Source organism: Lepidochelys kempii, chromosome 1 (assembly GCF_965140265.1).
Source record: "Lepidochelys kempii isolate rLepKem1 chromosome 1, rLepKem1.hap2, whole genome shotgun sequence".
NCBI classification, from domain to species: Eukaryota; Metazoa; Chordata; order Testudines; family Cheloniidae; genus Lepidochelys; species Lepidochelys kempii.
In genome coordinates, this window is record NC_133256.1 from 246,332,427 (window position 1) to 246,354,380 (window position 21,954).

General features: G+C 44.5%; 1 protein-coding gene and 1 long non-coding RNA gene across 7 annotated transcripts in view; one reads left to right on the forward strand and one right to left on the reverse strand.

The window, feature by feature from the left end:
• The window catches only part of DGKI (diacylglycerol kinase iota), a 281,008-nt gene that overhangs the window by 11,414 nt on the left and 247,640 nt on the right, over nucleotides 1–21,954 (reverse strand). For all 6 annotated transcript variants that reach the window (XM_073322101.1, XM_073322083.1, XM_073322075.1 and 3 more), the window contains one exon: nucleotides 2,706–2,743. In XM_073322101.1, coding sequence (XP_073178202.1) covers nucleotides 2,706–2,743 — 38 coding nt within the window. The remainder of the gene's footprint in view (nucleotides 1–2,705; nucleotides 2,744–21,954) is intronic.
• Nucleotides 637–10,283, forward strand: LOC140902258 (uncharacterized). The gene is made up of 3 exons (XR_012156027.1): nucleotides 637–753; nucleotides 6,160–6,242; nucleotides 9,813–10,283. It is a non-coding gene; the product is annotated as an uncharacterized lncRNA (long non-coding RNA).

Here is a 21,954-nt window from a genome sequence, read left to right on the forward strand (position 1 = left end):
TCAAATTACATTTCCTGAGCAGTGGATCATTGGTGATATACTGTAGATGAATTATGCTTGCAAGTAGGGCTGGTCAAAAAGAAAAATCATTGAAATTATTTGAGGTTTTTGTTTGTTTGTACATTAATGAAATATTGTGTTTTCAACTAAACATTTCACAAAAAGTGTTTGCTTTCTGTGGAACATTTTAACTTTCCAATCAAACAAAACCAAACATAAGTAAACCAACAAAATTGAGCCAAACTGCAAAAAATTTATTTGGAATTACACGGTGCCTTATGGGAGTTGCAGTTCAGGTGCCTTATGCCTCAAGTCCATCTGCAGAGATTGGGATACGGGTTTTATGTGCATGTCTTGGTTATGCCCTATGCAGATGTGTGGTGGATCGCTGTGTGTTTGTATGAATACATATTATTACAGTGGTGGTGCTTCAGTCTAAGTCTGTATATGAATTTGTGAATGGCCTATGTGTTCAGGATTGGGTACACACTGTATATTGTGTGGAAATAGTAAATTGCTCTTTTTATTTTCATGTATATTCCCATGTATATTTTTAGCCAGTAGGGGCCCTAAGCACAAAAGAAAGAATCATTCCTAAATACACTTGTATGTATTTGCAGCGGATATAATGAGAAGAATATTTTAAGAATTAGGTTTTTGGGCCTTTCCCCAAAGTCTCCCTGCCTTGCCTTTCCTACCGCTGCCCCGAGAAGATCTGAACCTCTGTAAGGAAACCAACATGCCAGAGATCAGGTGCTGTACCTTCTATTTCCTTATTCATATATTACACCCACACACACACTTTTCTACTTGGATCTCATTGTAGGGGAAGATCCGCATTGGGAAGGCAGGAAAGAGCAGGTGATTGCTCTTTAAAGTTGCTGCAGGCTTTGGGAATTTGTAAAAAACACTACAAAACAGTGTTGAGATGACATAATATCCCATTGTCATAATGCAATGACACAAAGTCATGATGCACCTGAAGAAGATTCAAGGGGGAGTTGCACCATATAAATTACAGTAGCCTTAAGGGATGGGGAAACTGTGCTGTAAATTTCAGAATAGAATGTGATATGAGGGAAAGGGCAACATTGTAGAAATGAATGGTGGTTACAGTGAATCATCACTACTGCTGCCCAGTGGGATAGTGGGGGTAGAGGTGTGTATCTATAGGCAAAGATCAGGAGTGACAGAATTGCCACTTTTTCAGATAGCTTCAAGACTTTTTCCAGTTAATGTTGCAATTGTTAGTCACAATACTCACGCAAATTCAGGGGCATGTGTGCAAATCCCAACCACTTACGGTACATCTACACAGAAAAAAAAAAAAAACCCCACAAAACCCCAAAACAAAAAAACAGTGGTAGCGAGTTTCAGAGCCTGGGTCAACTGACTCAGGCTTGTGCTACAGAGCTAAAAATAGAACCCAGGCTGGGAGACCTACCCCCAATGTCAGATTTCAGAGCCCAGGTTCCAGACTGAGCAGGAACATCTACAATGCTATTGTTAGCCCCACAAGCCTGAGTGATTTCAGAGTAGCAGCCGTATTAGTCTGTATCTGCAAAAAGAACAGGAGTACTTGTGGTACCTTAGAGAGACTAACAAATTTATTTGAGCATAAGCTTTTGTGGGCTACAGCTCACTTCATTGGATGCATGCAGTGGAAAATGCAGTGGGAAGATATATATACACACAGAGAATATGAAACAATGGGTGTTATCATACACACTATAACGAAAGTGATATAACTCTCGTTATAGTGTGTATGGTAACACCCATTGTTTCATATTCTCTGTGTGTATATATATCTTCCCACTGCATTTTCCACTGCATGCATCCAATGAAGTGGGTTTTAGCCCACAAAAGCTTGTGCACAGATAAATTTGTTAGTCTAAGGTGCCACAAGTACTCCTGTTGTTTAAGCCTGAGTGAGTTGACTCAGGCTTTGAGACTCATTGCCATGGGGTTTTTATTCACTGTGTAAATGCACCCTTAGCTGCTGAAAAATAGGGATTGCAATCATCAAAAGTGAGCTTCACACTTATAGGAATTAAACACATTCCCTCTGCCCCCTTTCCTCCTTCCTGAGAGAGCTGCCAATAGCTGACAGTTAGGGCTGGGCCAAGATTTTTTGGGTTTCAAGCCCTTCTAAATGTCAGAAGAACTTGGCTCATAGTTAATCCTGACATTACAGTGCAGTGTGAAGGGGAGCAGAGACTATCTATCATGAGATAGTAAACCAAAGTCCCTTCTTCCTACCTTTGTAATTGTCTAGGTGGAAATTAAAAATATCCTTACACTGTTTTAAATGAGTTGGGGACAACTCCAGTGTTCTGACCAACATTCCCCTTTCAGTAAAACAAGCTTTATTGTGCAAGGCTGGCTTGGTAATAATGTATTGCTCAGCACTGCATTTGCCTACATAATCACTTTACTGTGTAATCAACCCATTGCTCCGTGAAGTACTTTGGGATTCCTGGAGTATGAAAGGTGCAATATAACACCAGATTCTATTAACTTGAATTTCAATCATACCTCACTTGGCTGCTGTTCCTCTAATATTCAGTGTACCCTGCAAGTGGCATTTGGTGATCAAGGTTTACAGCAGTATGTTTATGTTTTGAGAGAGGAGTAGACTATAACTCATAGTTCATCACAGCTGCAAATAGCTGAGAAGAGGGAGAAACTCAACTTGCGGTACGTACCTTCAGAAGATCACCGTCTATTACTGCTTGTAAAAGTGCTGCAAAAGACAAAAGACAAGACTAACATCAGGGATAAGGACACCAGTACAATTATTATTTACATAGTTCCACAGATGAGTACAGTGCTTGACAGTATTAAAAATACATAGGAGGAAAGGTCCCTGGCCCCAACAAGCTTGCATTCTAGTGCCACAATCTTAAATCACCAGAACCATGCTCTGGATATGGCTACACAGGAGCTGAAAGTGCATGTTCCAAGTCAAGCAGACGTACCTGTGCTAGCTCTCATCAAGCTAGTGTGCTAAAAAGAGAAATGTAGCTGCAGCAGCATGAGCAGTGGGATGGGCTAGCCACCCCAAGTATGATCCTGTCTGAGACCCTAAGTGCATATTCAGGGAAGCTAGTCCCTCCTGCAATTCATGCCACTCAGTGGCTACACTTCTATTTTTACCACATTAGCTTTATCAGAACTAGTATGGGTGTGTCTCCTTGAGCGGAGAATCACCCCTTCCAGTTCCAGTGTACTCATACCCTCTGGCAAACATTACAGAATGAGGGATGGAGTATAAACTATATTGTGTCAAACACTACCAAAAGTTTAGGCCAACGTTTTCAAAAGCAGCCACTCAATGTGTGCGCCTCAATTTTTGAATGCCCAACTTAAGACATATTAGGTAATTTGCAATGTGCTTGCAGCATTGGTTTAACTCTGTTCCAGCTGAGGTCAGCAGTGAAATTCCCATTCACTTAAATGGGAGCACAGATAGGCCAACACTGAATGCAAAGAAGGTCCTTCCTGGGATCCTCTCAAGATTTATACTGATGAACAATCAGTCCCAGTAGTGGATAGCAGAACACTCAGAAATAAACAAAGGGGAAAGCAGAGCATTATTAATAATTTAGAAGAACCTAGACACCCCAACTGAGATTCAGGCTTCCATTCTAGTAGACATAGCACAAACGCATAGTAAGAGACAGTCCCTGCAGCACTTGCAATAAACAGACAATGGGTGGGAGGGAAAACAGAGGCACAGAGAGGTAAGATACTCAGGGTCATACAGCACATCAGTGGAAGCACTGAGACTAGAACCCCAGTCTTCCAGTCCAGTGCCCTACCCTACCCAGTAGGTCACATTGACTCCCCGCATGCCTCTCCTGATCTATAAATCAGACTAGATGATCACAGTAGTCTTTCTAGTGTCTCATTTGGGGTGTCTAGGCACTTCTGTAATACAACAATTAGTTGTAAGCCAGTGGATAGAATGCTAGACTGGGGATCAGGGTTCCATTCCTGGTTCTGCCCCGATGGGCTGTGTAACTTTGGGCAAGTCACTTTCTCTTCCCACTGTTTTTAACAGTGGAACAATTTACCAAGGGCTGTGGTGGATTTTCCACCACTGGCAATTTTTAAATCAAGAGTGGATTTTTTTTAAAAGATATGCTCTGGTTCAAAAGGAATTATTCTGGGGAAGTTCTATGTCCTCTGTTATACAGGAGATCAGACTAGATGATCACAATGGTCCCTTTTGGGCTTGGAATCTATGAATCCTCATATACTGCCTCCCCCTATTCCTAATCATATTACAAGAAAAGGGGGTGACAAGAAACCAGAGTTCTGTGTGTTTTGGTGATAGCTGAACTATATAACTCATAGGAGAGTTTCTACATTCTCTGGGCAGTAAGTAACCACAAATAAGTGAGGGTGATACAAGTTTCCTTCCACAGAGCTATTGTCTCCTTTCTTTCCCTCCTCTTAGCATTACATATACAGCAAAAATCAATAGTGAACTAATCTTTCTGGAAAATAATGTAATAAGGCCCATGAGACAGAAAAGCATGTAAGTGCCTAGGTCCATCTTTGTTTAGAATAGCACTTAAGTACGTGCTTAACTTTAGGCAGAAGCCGTTAAGGATGTGCTTAAGTGCTTTCTGGATAAGGATGCTTTCCTGAATCAGGGCCTAAAGGAGGAATAAGAAAAACAATACCATAGTATTTTATCTGGCAAACACAGCACTGGAACCTCCATGGCGACTATTCCACAAGGAGCTCATTACTACTCCAGGAATAACATCACAAATGAGTTAAACACTGCAGGGGAGACACCAACAAATGTTTCTTTCGTTTAAAGCACATGGAAAGCTGCGTGGTATGCAAGAAGTGGATTTCAATTGCCTAAGCAATGTCATTTTTGTTTAGGTGATTTGGGGACCTTTTCTCACTTCATCCCCTGGCAGTGTAGCAGTGGGGAAAAGCAAAACTTCACCCAGCAGAGTTCTGAATTTGGAAAGCAGTGCTAAAATCGCAGTTCATATTTATCCTGCCACACTTAAGGCGGTTTCTGAGTGAGCACTAGTTAACAAACTAGGTATTGTAAATCACCTGGTAGCTGCACCATGTTCTTAAGTAAAGAAGGAGACACAAAGCAAAGGATAAGAGCCAGAGTTGGGAAAATACAATTTTGTGCCTCAGACTCGGTTTTCACATACACTGGTTTAAATCCAGACTTTCTTCTCTGTCTTCAATGGATTTAGACCAGTGCAACACAGCAGAATTTGGCCCTTTGTGCTTATTTGTGGCTCATTTTGTATTCAAGTCTTGTCTTTTGTCTCCTGGGAAAATCTGACCTCTTCAGAATGGCTGTCTTCTGGGTTACTGGTATTGTCTAAGATATTCATATAAATACTGTGTCCTCCCCACAAAATGAGGAGTCAGAAAATGTAGGTTACTTACTTAAACTGGAAGTTCTTCGAGATGTGTGGTCCCTAGCTGTATTCCACACCTGGGTGTGCACGTGCCCGAGTCTGAAGATTTTAACAAGCAGTGTCCATTGGCCCGCACGTGCCCAGCAGATGTCCTTGTGCTTCCCAGGGTATAAGACACAGTGAGGGCGAATACCCCCTCAATTCCTCTTCTCACAGTGAATCCAATCCAGATCCAAATGCAGAGAGGACGGAGGCAGGTAGTGGAATACAGATAGGAACCACACATCTCGAAGAACTTCCAGTTACAGCAAGTAACCTCCATTTCTTTGAGTGATGGTCCCTGTGTATTCCACTCGTGGGTGATAGACAAGCAGTACTCAGATTGGAGGTTGGTGCAAGGAAGCCAGCAACAAAGATGCGTGCAGTATTGCAGAGCCCACTGCTGCATCCGCAGCAGAGGCCTAAACTGGAGCATAATACCTAGCTAACATGTGTATGGAGCTCCAGGTGGCTGCTCTGCATATGTCCTGCATTGGGACCTCCTGCAGGGATGCTACTGTGGTGGCCTGTGCTCTCATGCAGTGGGCCATTTTACCACTGGGAGGTGAGATGCAAGCCAGTTTGTAGTATTTGATAATTCAGCCAAAAACCCACTTAGAAATCCTCTGAGAGGATATAGCTTGACCATGGGATCATTCTGCTATCACAAAAAAAGTCTCAGATTCTTCCTGATGGGCGTGGTTCTTTACAGGTTAAAGGCCAATGCATCCCTGACACTGAGGGAGTGAAGTCTCTTCTCTTCAGACAAAGCATGGGGTTTCAGAAAAAAGACAGGTAGGTGAATCTACTGGTTAAGATGGAATTCAGAGAAGACCTTGGGTAGAAATTGAGGGTGAAGGTGAAGGGATACCTTGTCCTTTTGAAATACCATAAAGGGGGAGTCCACCATAAGAGCTCCCACTTCGCTCACCTTCCTGGCCAAAATGAGGGCCACTACAAACACCACCTCCATGTCCCACCTACTCATGAAACATGTCACTAAAGGTTCAAATGGAAGACCAGTAAGTTTTGACAGCACGTGGTTAAGATCCCATAGCAGTGTTGATTTAATGACTGTTAGGAAGACCTTGACAAGGCCCTTCATGAACCATGTCATAGTTGGGTGCATAAAAACAGAGCACCCATCTACTGGAGGGTAGGAGGCACTAGTGGCTGCTAGGTGGATTTGTAATGAGCTGACGGAGAGACAAGAGTTCTTTGGAGACAGGAGGTAATCTAAAATGATAGGAGAGATGGGTGCAGCACTATCAGGCTCACCCAAACAACAGGTTCTAGTTTGGATTGTTTTCTACTCTAAGTATAGCCTGGAGAGGTGATGAACAAGAGCACTCTACTTCTAACTCCCATCCAGACATCAGTCTGCGACAGGGAGAGAGCCTGGGTTGGGGTGTTTGACCCTGCCCCTGTTCTCCATCTGGCGTTCTGGGAAGGGATAGATTTTGTCTGGAGGAGGATAGGATGACATTGATAGAAGATCTGGAAACCAAAACTGTCTGGGCCCATTGGTAAGGCCCTACCAAATTCACAGTCCATTTTGGTCAATTTCACAGTCATAGGATTTTTTAAAATCGTAAATGTCATAATTTCAGCTATTTAAATCTGAAATTTCACAGTGTTGTAACTGTAGGGGCCCTGACTCAAAAAGGAGTTGTGGGGGGGGGGGGTTGCAAGGTTATTGTAGGGGGTGGGGTTGCAGCACTGCTACCCTGACTTCTGCACCACTGCTGGTGGCGGCACGGCCTTCAGAGCTGGGCAGCTGGAGAGCGGCAGCTGCTGGCCAGGAGCCCTACTCTGAAGGCAGAGCTGCCACCAGCAGCAGCGCAGAAGTAAGGATGACCTGGTGTGGTGTTGCCACCCTTACTTCTGCGCTGCTGCAGAGCTGGGCCCTCAGTCAGCAGCCGCCATTCTCCGACCACCCACCTGTGAAGGCAGTGCCTAAAATAACCTTGCAATCCCCCTGCAACTTCTTTTTGGGTCAGGATTCCCAATTTGAAAAACGCTGGGCTCCCCTGTGAAATCTGTATGGTATAAAGTAAAAGCACACAAGACCAGATTTCACAGGGGAAGACCAGATTTCATGGTCCATAATGCGTTTTTCCATGGCTGTGAATTTGGTAGGGCCCTACCCATAGGAGAATGGCCCTGGCCTCTTCACAATGCATCTCTCTCAGCACCTATGGAAGCAGGGGGATGGGAGGAAACTCATATCTGAGACCGCTTTTCATGGATAGTAGGAGAGTGTTGCCTTGGGAGTCGCACCTCTGGCTTCTCAGGAACAACATAGAGGAAGTTTTATGTTCATTTGTGACACAAAGAAGTGCCATAAAGGTGTGCCCAATCACGTCAATATGTCTAACAGAATGGAGTCCTGGATTTCCCACTCATGGTCCCTGAGAAGTGCCTGCTGACGTTGTCTGCTAAATAGTTGTGAACTTCTGGGATGCATGCCTGGATGGTGATTATGTGCCTTAGGAACCAGTTCCAAAGCCTGACTGCCTCCAGACAAAGCAAGTGAAATCCTGCTCCTCTATCTGTTTATGTAGACCACAGTGGCGATACTGTCCACCATCCCTTGGATGTGGAGGGAGCAAATGAGTAGGATGGTGGCTTTGCATGCAAGACAAACTGCCCACAGCTGCAAAATGTTGTTATGCAGGCTGACCTCCCATGGGGACCACACGTCCTGCACAGTGTGACTGTTCAGGGGGGTGCCCCACCCCAGAAGGGATGTATCTGTTACAATGGTAGGAGTGGAGAAGGGAACTCCCACTCATACCTTGCCTCGGTATGACCACCAAGTGAAGGAGGCGAGGACCCTGGTCACTGGGGAGTTGATAGGGTACTTGTTGAGTAAGTAGACTGAATTGAGCCAGGCCTGCAGAGAACATAGATGAAGCCCAGTGAAGGGTGTCATGTAAGTACAGGCTGCCATATAACCTAGCAGCAATAGGCACATTCACATTCCATCTCTGGGAAATCTAATAAATTAGGTTATGCATCATTTGAAATCTTTCTACAGGGAGGAAGGCTCTCGCAGAAACAGAGGCCAATGTTGCCCTATAAAGTTCATTTTCCTCATGGGAGATAAAAGGAACTTTTCTCCATTCACGTAAACTCCTAGGGCTGCAAGACTTTGAATCAGAAACGGAATAGCCAGCCTACCTCCTTCCAAGAGTGGCCTACCTGGAGCCAGCCATCAAAATACAGAAAGTCTGTGTGGCGCTGATGCCTTATCTGGGCCACCACCATGGAGAAAACTTTCATTAACAGTCTGGGTGCTGTTGCAAGCCTGAAGGGGAGGATTTGGAATTGAAACTGCTTCCAGCCCACCATAAGCCTTAGGAACCGCCTGTGAGAGGGCTGAATGTCTATATGACCATATGTGTCCTTCATTTTGAGATCCATGAACCATATCCCTTCTTGAAGGGGATTATTGATGCCAACATAACCATCCTGAATTTCAACTTTCAAATGAAGATATTGGGTTGTTGAAACTCCATAATGTGTCTCCTGTTTCCCTCTTTTCTGGGGACTGGGAAATATGGAGGCTAGAACCCTCCTTCCTTGACACTGAGGTGGGACACACTCTATTGCCCCTCAGTGCAATAGGGATTCCTCTTCCTGATGAAGAATCAACTCATGAGAGTGGTCCCTGAAGGGAGACTGTGAAGGGGATTTGTGAGGAGGGAGGGAGAGAAACTCTACATGGAGTATCCCTGATGGATAATCTCCAGGACCCAACTGCCCATCATGCTTTACCTTCCAGTCTGGGGTTTTTTGTGTGGAACCAGTTCCTTAGAATCTGTGCAGAAGGACTTGTCTGACCTCAGTGGGCTCAGAGAAGGAGCATGTCTCTTACAGACAGTCCTTGATGGGGAATCTGTCCTTGTGCCAAGAGAGCATCCCTTGATCTCATGGAAAGCCCTGGAGGAAGAGTCTTTAGACTTAGAGACCAAGGGCTCTTCCTTGAAGCACACACTCAAGGGGTGGGGGGTGCACTGATTGTTTGGTGAAGACAATGTAAAGAGGGGTCTCACGTCCTTCTCCATTAAGTATTTTCTAAGGCAAAGCTCATTGGCTTCATGAGTTCTTGGTGGAAATGAGTGACAAATGATGGACTTTGTCAAACTGTTTCTCAACGAGACAGTAGAGGCTGCATTGGTAGTTGTTGCTGATGGAGAAGGATCTAGGGCAAGGAATGCAGTTTTTGAAGCCCAGGACTCTGGGCGTAGTCCCCGACCATGGGAAGGGAATCCTCAGTCCAGGGAAACAAACTACAGTAACTTTACTAAAAACTAACTGTTCTAGGCTAAAAGAATAAACTATTTACAATCTTATTTACAGGATTTTCTGAAAGGCTGAAGCAGGAGAGGACACTGGATTCCAATGTAGGACCATCTTACCACCTCATGGCCTGAGTGGGCATTGACCTACACTGCCTCTTATTCCATTTCTTGGGAGCATAAGGAAATCTACTGCACATCTGCGAGCCAATGGACATTGCTTGTTAAAAATCTCTGGACTTGGGCACTTGGAACACGTGTTCCCATGTGTGGAATGGCCCAGCACTCAAAGAATGACTGGTGATACCATTTCCAAGTTTACACTTCCCATTATTTCAACATGTGCTGCCTTGTGTGCTAGGATACTGATGAGGACACAATAATAAAATTCACACAGTTTTAAAACAGGCGGTCCAAGCAAGCAAACATATGGTATTGGTGATAGCGAATAAAGGGCAAAATCAAATGAAAATGCTATTAACATGCAATGACAAAAAGTAAAAAACAAACGTGAGCACAATTTTATTTGTTCTGAGCAAAATAGGTTTGTCACTGGTGTAGTACAAAACATGAATTATACAATTGTTTTATCATACCAAAAAAACCTTCAGGTCTTAAAGAGTCTGAAATAATTACTTGATCTAAAACATTTAAATCAAATTGTTATTTTCTTGATTCTTCCTAAGATGGACATTTGTAATGAGTAACAAAAATGTTTTATTACTTATTCTTTTGGGGATAAGTGGATTTACTGCAAATGAAAGCTACCAGATAGACAGAACTGGAGACTGAAGTCCTTTATCCATATAATTGGCAAGCACAGTCTGCAACAGTGCTAGATTCCTTAGATTGCCTTCTAAATAGGCCTCAACTCTCTTTACTGGGAGCCAAGGATAGTTGATATTCCATGCCTCTTCAAACCTTTGACCTCTTTGCGGAGACTGCCAATGGTGCTGTGTTTAGACAGGGACACCCATCTACTATAAAATGCATAGCCAACAATTCATTTAATATACGTTAGCTGTCGTATGGTAATAACTTTTGGTCACCGAGTTAGGCAAAACCAATACCCTAGAGATTTTGGCAGCATCTCTTTAATTAATAAACAAATTAAAAAATACCAACAGTATAAATAGAGAAGTCTACAAATTGTCAGCTGATAATGCTGTAAGAATAGAAAAATCAACCAACTCAAAGTACTTTACAGTTCTGAGGTCAGACCCTGCCAATGTGCACATGAGTAACTCTGCTCACATGAACAGTCTCACTGACTTCAATGGGACTGCTTGTACAAGTAAAGTTACTACTTGTGGCATAAGTGTTTTCCAGCTCTGGACCTGAAGGGCACCCCTCTCCACTGGACCCCCCACCACCACTGTACAAACTAATATGCATTGGGTGCCATTCAAAATTTGTATCATTTTGAAAGCTTCTACCATTCCTAGTGGCATTCCTCATGAAAGAGCTAGGAAATATATCACTGGAAAGGATAGAAGCTTTCAAACCAACGAAACTTTAGAAGTGTACCCATTCTACAAATGGATCATTTTATCCATGGTTGAAATGAAACCACTTCTGGGACAAAACTTATCTATTTAACAGTGCATAACAGCATTATACAGCAGCAAATGAAGACTACCATGTCTAACTACAGGGGCAGTGTAGGCAAAATTTAATTACCTAAGCTTTGGCTAGAAAAATCGGGATAGATAAAATCTGCAATTCTTTTGAAAAGTGACATGAAATATTTAATGACCACATATGATCAGGACCTTGTTTCATCCTCTGATATGAAAGACAGTACTCCAGCAGCACAGTGCCTTCTAATACCATGCTGGTGTTCAGCACTTACTCACCAACACCATTTCCTGCAGGACATACTTCAGGCACTCCTTGAATGTTTCACCGTGAAATACCGACTTGCCCCAACCTTGCAAGGTATGACAGGACTGCAGAAGGTGATACAGTTCAGGTTCTTGGAAGTTTTAAATTTAACTTTGATCATTAACTGCCAGAAAATTCTCAATCTAGAACTCAGGACTGCTGCTGTAGACTGTGTGAAATTCATAAACTTAAAAATTGAAAGCAATTACTGTTTATGTTGAAAAGTTAAAAGCTGAACTGAATAGCAACCGAAATGTGTTGTTCTCTTTTTACCTGGTTGGACTTTACCTACCAGCTAAGGACTTGTAGGATTCTAAATAATAATAAGAAAAGTCTTCAGTGTCAATTTTCCATGAGATTTATAGCAATTAATTTATAGCAGTTCTCTTTCTGTCAGAAAGCTAAGTTTTCCAGTGTGCGAGAGATCAACTTAGGTTGTAATTTATAAATGTATCATTTTCTCTGTAAACACAGCCACTTAATTGTAGCAGCTTTGTACATTCAGTGGTTGTAGGGATTCAGATAAGATGAAAACCGAATATGAAAGAGTGAAATTACATAATATTCTTCAATATTATGTAGAATTGACTATTATATTGGGCTGTGTGTTACAAACCAAATTACCAAGAATTTTCCTCGCTCTTCAATATTTTAATTTATTTTAGAAATTTTTATAAAAAAATACCAAAACTCTGCCAATAAATAAATAAAATAGATAATGAAAGGTAGATATGTACATTACATATGTAATGTACATTTCAAATTGTAACAACTTAAAAAGCAACTGCTTTTATTCTTTGACATAATTACTTGGATAATTAAGGAAATCATTTATTACAATGCAGAGAACACCAGAAAGGTAAGACAGTTGATTTTTTTTTTTCAGAATTCTGAAATTGTAATTCTGAGTGTTTAGTTAAACCCACATCAAGTTGCTCACCTCTAGGAGACTCATTCGCAAAGAGATTTTGAATAAAAAAAACCCCCTTTATATTCATCAAAATCTGTTAACTGTAATTAGGTGCCTTCAGTGGCTGCCCACAAATCTGAAGATATAACATGGACATATTAGCTCCAATACTATGAAATTCAAGCCTTAGTACTGTTATGTTAGAAAGTGTTCATGGCTGCCCATCAAGCAGGCTTTTGCTCTATAGATGTCACAGACATCGTTAAAGCTGATGGGTGGCTAAATGAAAGGAGCAATTAAGAGTCCCCCTCTGTAGTGATAGTTGGAAACTAAAGGAAGTACTGCCCAAAGCAATGGATACCTTGCAAAGCCAAACAGAAGCTAAAGGATACAGGCTGAGAGTTTGCTAGGGATTGCTTGGTTGAAGCTGTTTGTGTCTGTGTGAAGATGTGTCTACACAGCAATGTAAGCCCAGGTTTGAGCCCAGGCTCAAGCCAAACCCCCCTTGTGTCCACACACCAATTGTGTTAACCTAGGGTTCAAACCTAGGGTTATAGAACCCTGAAAGGCTGAAGGGTCGGAGCCCTGTTGCTTTCCTGTGTGCACATAATCCCAGTTTGACTTGGGTCCCAGAAGTCCTCCGGAGTATTCCATAGCTCGTTTGTCTGCATAGAGAGGACTAAGGAAGTTGCCCCAATCTGTGGTGTAGTCTATTGCACTCTATTGCAAAGGGAAGGTGCACCTCCCTTTGCAAACAGCTACAGCTCAGGTCAGTGTCAATCTATTGTCTGCTGAACACTGGTCTGCAAGCACACTATCAGAGATCCTGGAGGGTTTTCAATGGAAACCGATCAGAAGAAGCTTTTTGCAAAGAGAGCTGCTTCCTGGTCACAAGAGCCCCTGCACACACAGCCCTAGGGAGGGCAAGGTTGGGGAGCAGAGGGTGGACCGGGGACTAAGCGGCTGCCCCATAGGGAGGAGGAGTGGCAGAGCTCCTGGCTCAGCACAGCCAAGGGAGGGATGACCCCCAACACTCTCACCACCCCAAAACTCAGTGGTGAGTGGCAGTCAGCCACAAAACTTCTCCACAGCTTCCCAGGGATCCCTGGGAGGCTGGAGTTGTGGCTGGGGACGGGGGGGAAGGGGGAGCTGCGGCTGGGAGCCAAGGGGAGCTGGCACTCCCTCCCCACCCACCCAGTTTGGGGACCACTGTTCTATTGGGACAGCCATCACAAGGGGCCTCTGGACCGAGTCCACCCTGCCACTCTAGGGTTAAAATGTAATGTAGTCACTCAAGCCCAGGGTTCCCTGACACAGGTCAGCTGACTCAAGTCCCACTAACCCTAGGCTTACATAGCTGTGTAGACATACCCTGAGAGGCAGAAAGCCAGCAGAAGGTAAAAGAAGCAATTGTGAGAGTGGCCCTGAGAGGAAGCCAAGGGATAGAGATTCTATTGGACACAGCACTTGTTAGAAACACAGACTTGGATTTCTGAGCAAGGAAACTGCCTTCTGTTGTTTGGTTCTATAGTGTTCAGTGTACATTCTTTGTAAATAAACAGGACTGAACAAAAAAAAAATACCTAACTTAAATAATCAATTTCACCTGCTAACAGAAACAACACAGCAAGGCCCCAAATATAGGCTAACTCCTCAGGCTCAAAAGGGGTAAGAATACCAAAGACATGCAACAACCGCCAGCTAGGGAATTTCCTCTTGTGGGTTGTTGCTATAATGGTGCATACCATATGCCGAGTGAAGGACACACTAATTTGCCCTTCTCAGCACTCTCAGGGCTAAATTTTCCTTTATAATTGTCCAAACAAAAAACATCCATGCACAGAGCAGCCATCTTCATATGTAAATCCTGTAAAATAGCATGCCTGACTAACCCATTTATAGATGCAAATGAGTACATATGCACATTCTGCTTCTGCAATTTGAGAGACCATTTTTGGAAGATGTCAGTCCTGTGACTAAGTCCTCTTTTAATAAGATCTGCAACTTGGATTGCACACAATGGTATAAATTTCTCATCAATGTTTGTGGCTGCCTCTTAGCTAAGAAACCATCTTCTTCATAAGCAATTTAAAGGCAAGTGCTAACACAGGCTTCAGTGCATCTGCCAACTAATTTGGGAATAAGATAAGACTTTTAATATGTGAAAAGCATCGATTGCTCAATGTAGGTATAAGTACATGTCAGAAATCTTTTTCCTTTTAACATTTTAGCTTCAAACAAGAGATCGTATCAAGCCGTTTGCTTAGAATAGGGAGGTAATAAAAAACAACCACTATTCTGCCGCACACATTTGCTGTACAACTGAAGGGCCAGATTCGCATTTATACCAAGGCCCCTTCTCACCTCTCTGGCAGTATAAAAGGGTCTTTAAATGGTTATGAATTATATTTACATCCATTTTAAGACCCATTTACACTGCCAGAGCAGTGTAAAGGGGCCTTGGTATAAATGAGAATCTGTCCTGGAACGCTCCTATAGAGCGCAGCTGGTGTTGAGATAAGAGTGTAGGGATGGCTAAGGAATGGAAGTACTTGATTGGCTGATAGTGAGGTGATGCTTTCCCTTCTTGCATGGGGCAATTCCAAATAGCTTTCCAAAGGAAGAGATGACAACAAAGGAGAAGGACATTCTGTGTAAATGGTCCAAGAAACAAAGAACAGTTGCAGATAGAGACAGTACCATCTGGTTAGGGTGACCAGATGTCCCGTTTTTAAAGGGGCAGTCCTGTATTTAAGCCCTCCTGCAGGTATCCCATCAGTACTGGCAGGTCCTGCTGCTGGCCGGATCCCTGCTCACCAGCTGCCTGCCCACCGGCAGTGGGGGGCGGTCCAGTGGCCAATGATGGGGGTGGGTGTGACAGGCTGGTGGAGGGGCAAAGATGCAGCGTGCGAGGCCAGCCAATCGCCCTGCTGATCTGTCAGTGCAGCCCCTGCTGCATGCTGGCTCTGCCCCCCATCCCATTTAAGGCCAGTGGTGGCTGCATGCTGCAGTGGCTGGTGAGTGTGGGCAGGCGCCAGGCAGCGGCCTGTTATGTGTCGCCTCTGCTACCCACCCATCGGCCCTTTATGTGCTCCTGGAACAGGAGCCTAGCACCCTCTTCACCCCCCCAGCCCTGGGTCCTGCCCCCAGGGACCATGGGGCTGCTCCATCCCCTAGACACCCTCCCCTGCTGAGAAACCTCTGGCCGGATTCCCTGAAGCCCTTGCAGTCAGGTTCCCTGGTGCCCAATGCATCCTTAGGCTAAACCCCTTCCTGCCCACGCTGTAGCCGGAGGCAGTTGGGCTATGTTGGTGGCCAGTAGGAGCCTGGAGGTGTTAGCTGCCTTTTGACACTGTGCAGGCAGGCAGGGACAAGCTGCTTCCAGCCACACAGGAGAGGGGGGTGGTGGGGAGAAGAGATGAGCTCTGCAAAGACATGGGCCAGGTCATCCCTTCCCCATCTCGTCCCTTCCCTCCCACACAGTGCTGAGAGGCTGCTGCTGGCCACATTCTGATGTGAACCCTGGTAGAAATCTGGGGAGGGGGAGCATGTGACCCTACGCCTGCCCCCACCGCCCATGTTGCCTCAGGAAGATGTGGAACCAGGTACCAGAAGAGCTGGTGCGTCCCGGGGGCCCAGCCAGGCATGGAGGGCAGAGAGCGCCAGGTAGGTAGTCACCCCCCACTTTGTGTGTGTGAACCCAAAAGCCTTAAAGGTAAGAAGGTAAATACTGCATAGTTGGATTATTTTTATTTCTTTTTAACAGGGGCTCAGTCGACTTGATGTTAATTTGAATGTTTGTACTGCATAGTTCTGATTGATTGCCATTGAACTCGCTTGAATACGAGTATTTTTACCAGGTGTCCCATATTCAGCATAGGAAATAGTCACTCTACATCTGGCTGGCATCTTCACTGTATCCTAGAAAGCTATTTGTTTTTTAAACCAAGACAGGAACAATTAATGTCACTTTCAGGAGTGATGAAATGGAGGAAAATGTTCCTGACCAAGCAAGAATGCAGACCAGGAGGATTTTAGCTGGCTAAATCCAGGCACTTTATCAGAGTGGCATTACTTTGGCAAGGGGAGAACTTTAAGCAGAATAATTAAACAATGACATTTTTTATTTAAGAAAAAAGACAGAAAGCAAAGAAAGTTAAGGGCCAGACCATTTCCCCCCTTACGCACATCAGTGGACAACTGCATACACAAGCAGTCCTACTGAAATTAGAGGCCTCTCTTCTCCCCAGAGGCCTTTGCAACCCGACGTCTGGCCCTGCTGTGCATTGTGTCTGCCTGTCCATACTCAGTGAGTAACTGTTCATCAATAGAGAAGGGTTTCACAATATGACCCTAAACAATTTGCAAACCAGTTCAAGCATTTAATTTTTTGCAGGCCTGTTGATTTTTTTTTTTTTTAAATTAACATTGGCACTGTGATAGGATCCTAAGCAGAGGCACTGCTCACTGTCAGAAAGAGCGATGAAAAGAAAAATCCATGTGTTAAGGACTTTCCATCACTGAGTTCTGCTTAGATCTGGATATTCTCTCACTCTGACAATGTATGCCTTGTTCATATACTTACTTCTGGGATGAAGAAATAAGCCATATTTGGGAAATTACCCCCATTTTTCTCTTTTACTCCTCATTCTGAGCCCTTATACTCACCAGGCCTGTCCTGCCTTCTCAGAAAGGCTACCCATGTCTCCCTCTTGGCCCTCCATCCCTCTATAGGAATCTATATAGGATTCCATGATGAGAGGCACCTTGGAAATACTTAAGAAAGATCAATACTACTCGCGAGCCAGCTGCAAAGGGTCCCGACAGAGCGATGTGAGGCCCTTCCTCCTGCTACATGTACAATCCCAGCTTCTGTTGACCTGGAGAATTAAGGAATAAGCTCAACTTCTGAACTCTGATTCCCCAAGCAACAGACGATTGGGGCTGGCCAGGGACACACTTTTAGAGTGCTTTCTTCCCTAAGTAGTTAATTAATCAAAGTAAATACCTGCAGTCAGGAGCCTCCCCTGCTGTGCTCTCTTTGATTTGTTCAGAGAAAGCATTCCAAGACATCTTAATTTGTTGCTGTGTGAATGGCTGCGACTTCACCCTGAAGTCTACAGCCTCTCAGTAGGAGCTGTGTGAAACCATCCATCGCTCTTTTGAGGGTATTTGGCATTTAGAGCACAGCTTTTCCTCTCTCTTCCCTCCCTGCCCCCAGCCCAGTTTTACTAACACTAAGAGGTTTGGGGTTTTATTTTATTTCTTTACACAACCCTCCATTCAGTGTGAACAGGAGAGTTAAAAGTGGAGCAGAATTCCTGAGAAGAACATCCCTTTGCACACTAACACCAAACTTTGGATGCCCAATGATTTAATGGAAGAGAGAAATGAGGGGACCTCTGACAGACTATGGCCCAAGGGAGTGAGGCTCAGGTTTGGACTGGCCCACAAGGTTACGAAGAGATCAGGAACAGAGACAGGCTTCTCACTACTTGCTTTATGTTCTGGGATGCAGGTAGCATTGAAGAATAGCCAAGAACAGTCTGTGGGTGCTGACCCCAGGGAAAGTAAGAAGCTACCCCTGCTTGAAGCAAGAAGATTCTCCCAGAAATCCATCACCCCACAGCAGCCTGCGGAAGCTGTTGGAGAATGTCCCAGCAGACCCCCTCCACCCTGACCAAGGCCTGAGGACGGCACTGAAAAACATGTTGGCAATGGACCCTCTTCCCTGGAGGCCTATGCGGGCGGGAAGGTGAAGAATCTCCTTGCAGGTCCTCCTGAGATATGGTGAGGTGGGTGAAGAACCAGGTGTCAGGCGTCTCTTTCCCAAGGCCTGAGGAAAGGGGTAAAGATTTGCCTGAATGGAGCCCTAGCCAGAACTGATTTGTTGCTCTGAAGAGGGATTGTTTTGATATGTCAATTCAAAGTCACAGACTCAACCCCCAAAAGCAAAAAATACCCCAGCCAAACAACATATCAACTCAAACAGACTAAATCAGTAAATCAACCTAATGATGCCCCATCCCCATTCCTGCTCCTGCAGAAATCAATTCAACCTATTAACCCTCAAGAGAAAAATCAATCACATCTTCTCTCCCCACCTCCCCCAGGAGCTATATGCAGAATCTTCTGCATAACTACCTGCTTTTCCTGGATACAAGTCAGCCATGAGCTTTTCACCCCCTTCCCACAGTGCAAGCACTATTGGGAACCTCTTCAGCCCAGCCCCCACCCAGGCCTCAGTGGATAGGTCTACATTGCATCTGGGAGCCTCCCAGCCTCGGCCCACAGTGGGGCTTGTGGGGCTCACTCTAGCCTGATAAAAATAGCTGTGCAGACATTGCTTTGATGTTTTGCCTTGAGCTGGAGTGCAGCTATTTTTAGTATGCTAGCACAGACCCAGGAAGCAAGTCTGTAGACCTGGGCCTGGAGGCTCGCTCCCAGATGCAATGTAGACATGTCTAGGATGAGGGTGGGGAGTGCTGGGGTGTTCTTCAATACCTTTCCCTCCCCTCGCCCCCCCCCCCCCAATAAACCCTGCTTTGCCAGGAGGTTTTTCATTACCTCCCAAAGCTTCAGTGGGATGCCACTGAGAGGATTTACTTTCTCTATAGTTCGGGAAGCTTCTTTCATTTGACGGTGCTGGTGCCCACACTGCATTCTGCATCGCTTCTCAACAGTACTCACACCATCCCTGGGAGGCAGCACCTGCTGTCTTACAGGCATAGGAGCAGTTGGGAAGGCCTGGGGAAATAGGTATATCTTGCACCTCTTTCTAAAAGCATCCAGGTTATTCAACTAGACACTAATTCAAAGACCCATTGTTAAAACTCCACTATACTCCTAACATGTAGAAGGACCAGCCGCCTCCCATGCGCCCCCTAATGGCCTACGGTCTCACTACAGGTAGTCTGCCTCAGTTTCCCCACTTGGACTGTTCAGTAAACTCAAAAAACACTTTCATTCACTCCCATCCCTTCTTATGTTCTGCTTTATTAAATTAACAAACATTCAAAATAAAGTTTTCAAGTCCATCCAAAAGTCCACAAAAACCAAAGGTTTCTCTTCCTCCACCTAGGCATTTCTGCCTAGGGCCTTTCCTGCTTTGGCAGGCCCTTCCTAGGCCCTGTCTGGCTGCAGTCTCAGTCCTGACTCTATTCTAGAGCCTTCTCACTCTTAGACATCTCTAATCCTTGAGCATCATTATTATTTTTTATTAATGATTATTATTCCTCCTCTCCCCTTCATTGAAGCCTCCTGCTGTTCTTTATAGGGCGAGCACAATGATCTCTTCCAGGTATGCCTCATTCTGTAATCAGAGTTGACTAGCACCAGCCCTTAAGGGGGATGCTACCCTGTTACAAGCAGCATTAAATGACTCTGCATCAGCCAGCCTGAAAATACTGCAGAGAGCATGTCCAGATTCAGAGAGACTAAAAACTAACTCCTGCCAGGGTATTAAACATTTTTTAGTGTCTCCAGACGCCTTTCTAAACAGAAAATCATCCTCTATCTTCTCCCTTCACAAATAATTATTAGAGTGCATTAAGAAAACTGGCTCCAAACTCCTTTCAATCTATTATTCTCATCTTAATTCATTTCCCATTTATGTCCTATTCCCTTGTGGACTCAGAACCTACTCCCAAGAAAAGAGGGTGAACTTCAAAATAACAGCTCACTGGAAATGCTGCTGGTGCAGCAAAGAATGTGTTGTCATGCCTGCTAAAAGAAAAAAAAGGCAAAGCACAATTTTCAAGGATTGAGCAACAATAGGGGTAACTAAATGAAGGGACAATTACTGGGATACAAAACTTGTCATCTCCATGTCAAAATTTGACTCAGGTGGATAGTGAGTAAACAATGTTGGGCCCAAGTGCACCAAAGGAGATAGGCGCCTACGTCCCTGTTTTAGGTGCCTAAGTCCCAGTTTTGGGACGACTGTGATATACAAAACTCCTGCAGAACCCTGTAGGCACCTAAACTCACTCGATGCCTACATTTTTGCAGTAGAAGTTCCCTAGGTGCCTATGTTTCTGGCTCTGGGCATGTGCACAACACCTCACTCTAGGCATCTCCCACCAAAGCCCCAGAGCGATTCACAAACCAGGGGAAGACAGGTGTTCAGACACCTACATTGTGGGATGGGCCCAATACAATAAACGTGCTCAGCGACTGCCTACCCAGATTGGGCCCCTCAGGTGAGTTCACACAAAGCAGCAGAAACAGGAACTCCCTTATCACTTTTAGCCTGGTGGCTAGAGAACTCACCTGGGATGTGGGAGACCCTGGTAAGTCCCCCATTCACCTAAGGGGGAGAAGAGATTTGGTCACCTCTCAGGTGCACGCTATGGGATATTCTGACTGGGGCTCCCTCAGTCTCGCCTGTTGAAGCTATTGCACTCTGGATAGAGTCGCTACAGCAGGGGGAATGGATCCTGGGTCTCCCACCTCCCAGGTGAGCGCTGTGACCACCAGACTATAGAGTGAGTCAGTCTCTCTCTCTCTCTCGGAGTCAGAGTCATTTGGGGCAAAGAGAGAGCACAAACGTGAGAATGACTCTATAGCCTGGGAGTAAGAACAGTCATCTCGTTTTTTTTTAAAATAGAAAAACAAAGTTTATGGTTCAAACATGCATGTCAGACTCCTACAGCGGTTGTGCAGTCCCTTGCAAGACCTTAAGGAGGCACTTTTATTGCAAGCCACTGTTTCCCTTTCTGAGTCAAGAACTAAATGGCCTTGTGTTGTAGTTGATACACGTGCCTTTAACATGCATCCACAATAAGGAGCATTGTGGGTGTTCATTGGATGCACAGTTCCAGACTGATGGTGCTTTATCCCCACTCCCTTTGAAGACAGCATGATGCATTGTCCTAGTAGGGATTAAGAGAAGTGCTACTTGCATTCAATACTAGATACTGGTAGCACTTCTGTAATAGTACAGACACAAGAACTTCTGCTTGCAATTCATGCTAGAATCATTTAATGTGGAGACTGAGGATGGAAGAGGAAGAGGACACTCAGATACCAAAGTGAGCAGGGTGGTACAAGAATCTATACAGACTAGAATGGAATAGATCACCAAGGGAAAGGACAAGTAAAAGGACAGACATGGCAGTGAGGAGGTGGAAGGATGGCAAAGACATGAGGTACAAAGGAAAATAGTGGGAGAGAAAATAAGAATGGAAATTAAAGGGGGAAAAAAGAGATCAGAGGCAAAATGCGAAGTAAAAACAGGATATGGATCACACCAGAGACAGCACCTCATCTCAGTAACAGCCAAGAAGCAATGCCATCAGAAAGCCAGTTCTGAGGTACTACTAGAAAGTGACCACGGTGCTAGGGAGAGGCAGGATTATGCAAAGGGGAGAAATTGAAGTATGACCCCCTACTTTATGTCACCATTCCA